The sequence below is a fragment of the Arachis ipaensis genome, chromosome B04 (assembly GCF_000816755.2).
Source record: "Arachis ipaensis cultivar K30076 chromosome B04, Araip1.1, whole genome shotgun sequence".
In the NCBI taxonomy this organism is placed as follows: domain Eukaryota; kingdom Viridiplantae; phylum Streptophyta; class Magnoliopsida; order Fabales; family Fabaceae; genus Arachis; species Arachis ipaensis.
In genome coordinates this window covers 75,305,829-75,307,646 of record NC_029788.2, presented here as the reverse complement: position 1 = coordinate 75,307,646, position 1,818 = coordinate 75,305,829, and the positions used below count along the sequence as shown (strand labels likewise).

Genomic DNA, 1,818 nt, shown 5'->3' with positions numbered 1-1,818 from the left:
CTTTCTTTTTGAAAACAATTGGGATCCCTATTACTCGATTAGGCTTTTACTCTATTAAAATGTTGAAGGTTTCATGCAACGGCTCAGACCGGGTTCAATTCATGGCCCAATGCGGGTTCGCGGGTCAGCCCGCTTCCGTTCTCGTTCGTCGGAGGAGTGTATCCGCCGTCGGATTCGGCTATCCGATGAACAGGGTATTGTCGGTTCGCGCAATCGTGTCGGACCGGGACGGGGCGGTGGTGAACCGGGTCGGAGCGGAGGCGGGGACGTTGGCGGACCGGCTGCGGCTTGGGAGCTTGACAGAGGATGGACTGTCTTACAAGGAGAAGTTCATTGTGAGGAGCTATGAAGTTGGAATCAATAAGACTGCCACCGTTGAAACCATTGCTAATCTCTTGCAGGTAGTTTTTGTTCCCCCTGAATATTTGGTTTTTGTAAGTTTATTTTATTTGGTGATGTGTTGTGCGATTTGTTGATTGTTACTTGGTTCAGTTATTTTGTAATGGATATGTGAAATTTTAATCTGTCTTTAATCTTTTATGTTTTTTGGAAATGGTTTGGGGTAAGATTTTCGGGACTTTCTGATTTGTTGCATCTATGCATGCTTTGTTTTGAACCATCGGAATGTCGACTTCCTTTTTTAGTTCAAAAGTGGAGATGGGATATTCTTGGCATTTAGCTTTATTTTGTTTTGCTTCCTGATTCATCTGCATGTCTTGCCACTTTAGTTGGAACTTTAAAAGATGAAAGAGTTTTTTGAATCTGGGGGGTTCTGTTTTTGAGTTTTATTTATGCAGCTTTGGATAATTGGATAGTATTTGAGTTCCATGCATGGCGAATATATTTTTGAAAGTTATGTTTTTTTATCCCTTTTTTTTTTTGTGCTTCTTCTGAGTACTGATTTGTTTCTTTGATTTTTTACTTTAATTATAGTAACTGGGTTCTTTAATTGTATAAGTCTACTACTCTACTGCTTCATTTTGAATTGGTTCATGTTCATTTGTGCTCCCTTTTAAGATTGGATCACTGGAAAATGAAAATCGATGTTTTCAAGGTGCAAATTGATGATTTTTGGTAGTTGGGGTTGTTTTGCCTATGTTAACCTGATTCATCTGCATTGGTTACCTGCTTTTTGGCATTTCTTCTTCTTTTTGCTTTTCGTTTTGACTTGGTGTTTTGGCTGAATTTTATTTGTGCAGATTTGTATAGCTGTGTTCCGTTGTGTGCAAATTTTAAAATTTGCTATTGTATTCCATATTACTTAAGTTTTGAAATGTGAGTTTTTTTGTTGCAGGAGGTTGGATGTAATCATGCTCAAAGTGTTGGATATTCTACTGATGGTTTCGCAACAACTCCCACCATGAGAAAATTAGGCCTCATATGGGTCACTGCTCGGATGCATATTGAAGTCTACAAATACCCTGCTTGGTTGGTGATCTAACTTCATTTGGATGTTACTCTTTCCAACTTGTGGAAAAAGTGCTAAAACTGCTTTTTCTAATTTTTTTTTCATTTTACATCAATCAACTTATCTAATTATTTTTATGTTTTTATAGTACAAGACTAACAGTATCGAATAGGGTCAAATATTTTGATCAGACGGCATTTACATGTATATATTATTATGTCTTTCAATTTAAAAGTTTTTAAGAGTTGTAAATATAAAAAAATCAGGCCTGTACATGACTAGGATCTATAATGATTTAAGCGAAAGTAATAACATGAAGATTTCAACAGGAGTGATGTAGTTGAGATAGAGACATGGTGTCAAGGGGAAGGGAGGGTTGGAATCAGACGCGATTTTATACTAAAAGACTA

General features: G+C 37.2%; 1 protein-coding gene across 1 annotated transcript in view; it reads left to right on the top strand.

Moving 5' to 3' along the window:
* Positions 1–1,818, top strand: part of LOC107639383 (oleoyl-acyl carrier protein thioesterase 1, chloroplastic) — a gene marked incomplete at its 5' end in the record, with an annotated part of 6,720 nt that continues 4,902 nt past the window's right edge. The window contains 3 exon segments of the mRNA XM_016342859.2: positions 1–401; positions 1,295–1,428; positions 1,738–1,818. Coding sequence (XP_016198345.1) covers positions 60–401; positions 1,295–1,428; positions 1,738–1,818 — 557 coding nt within the window.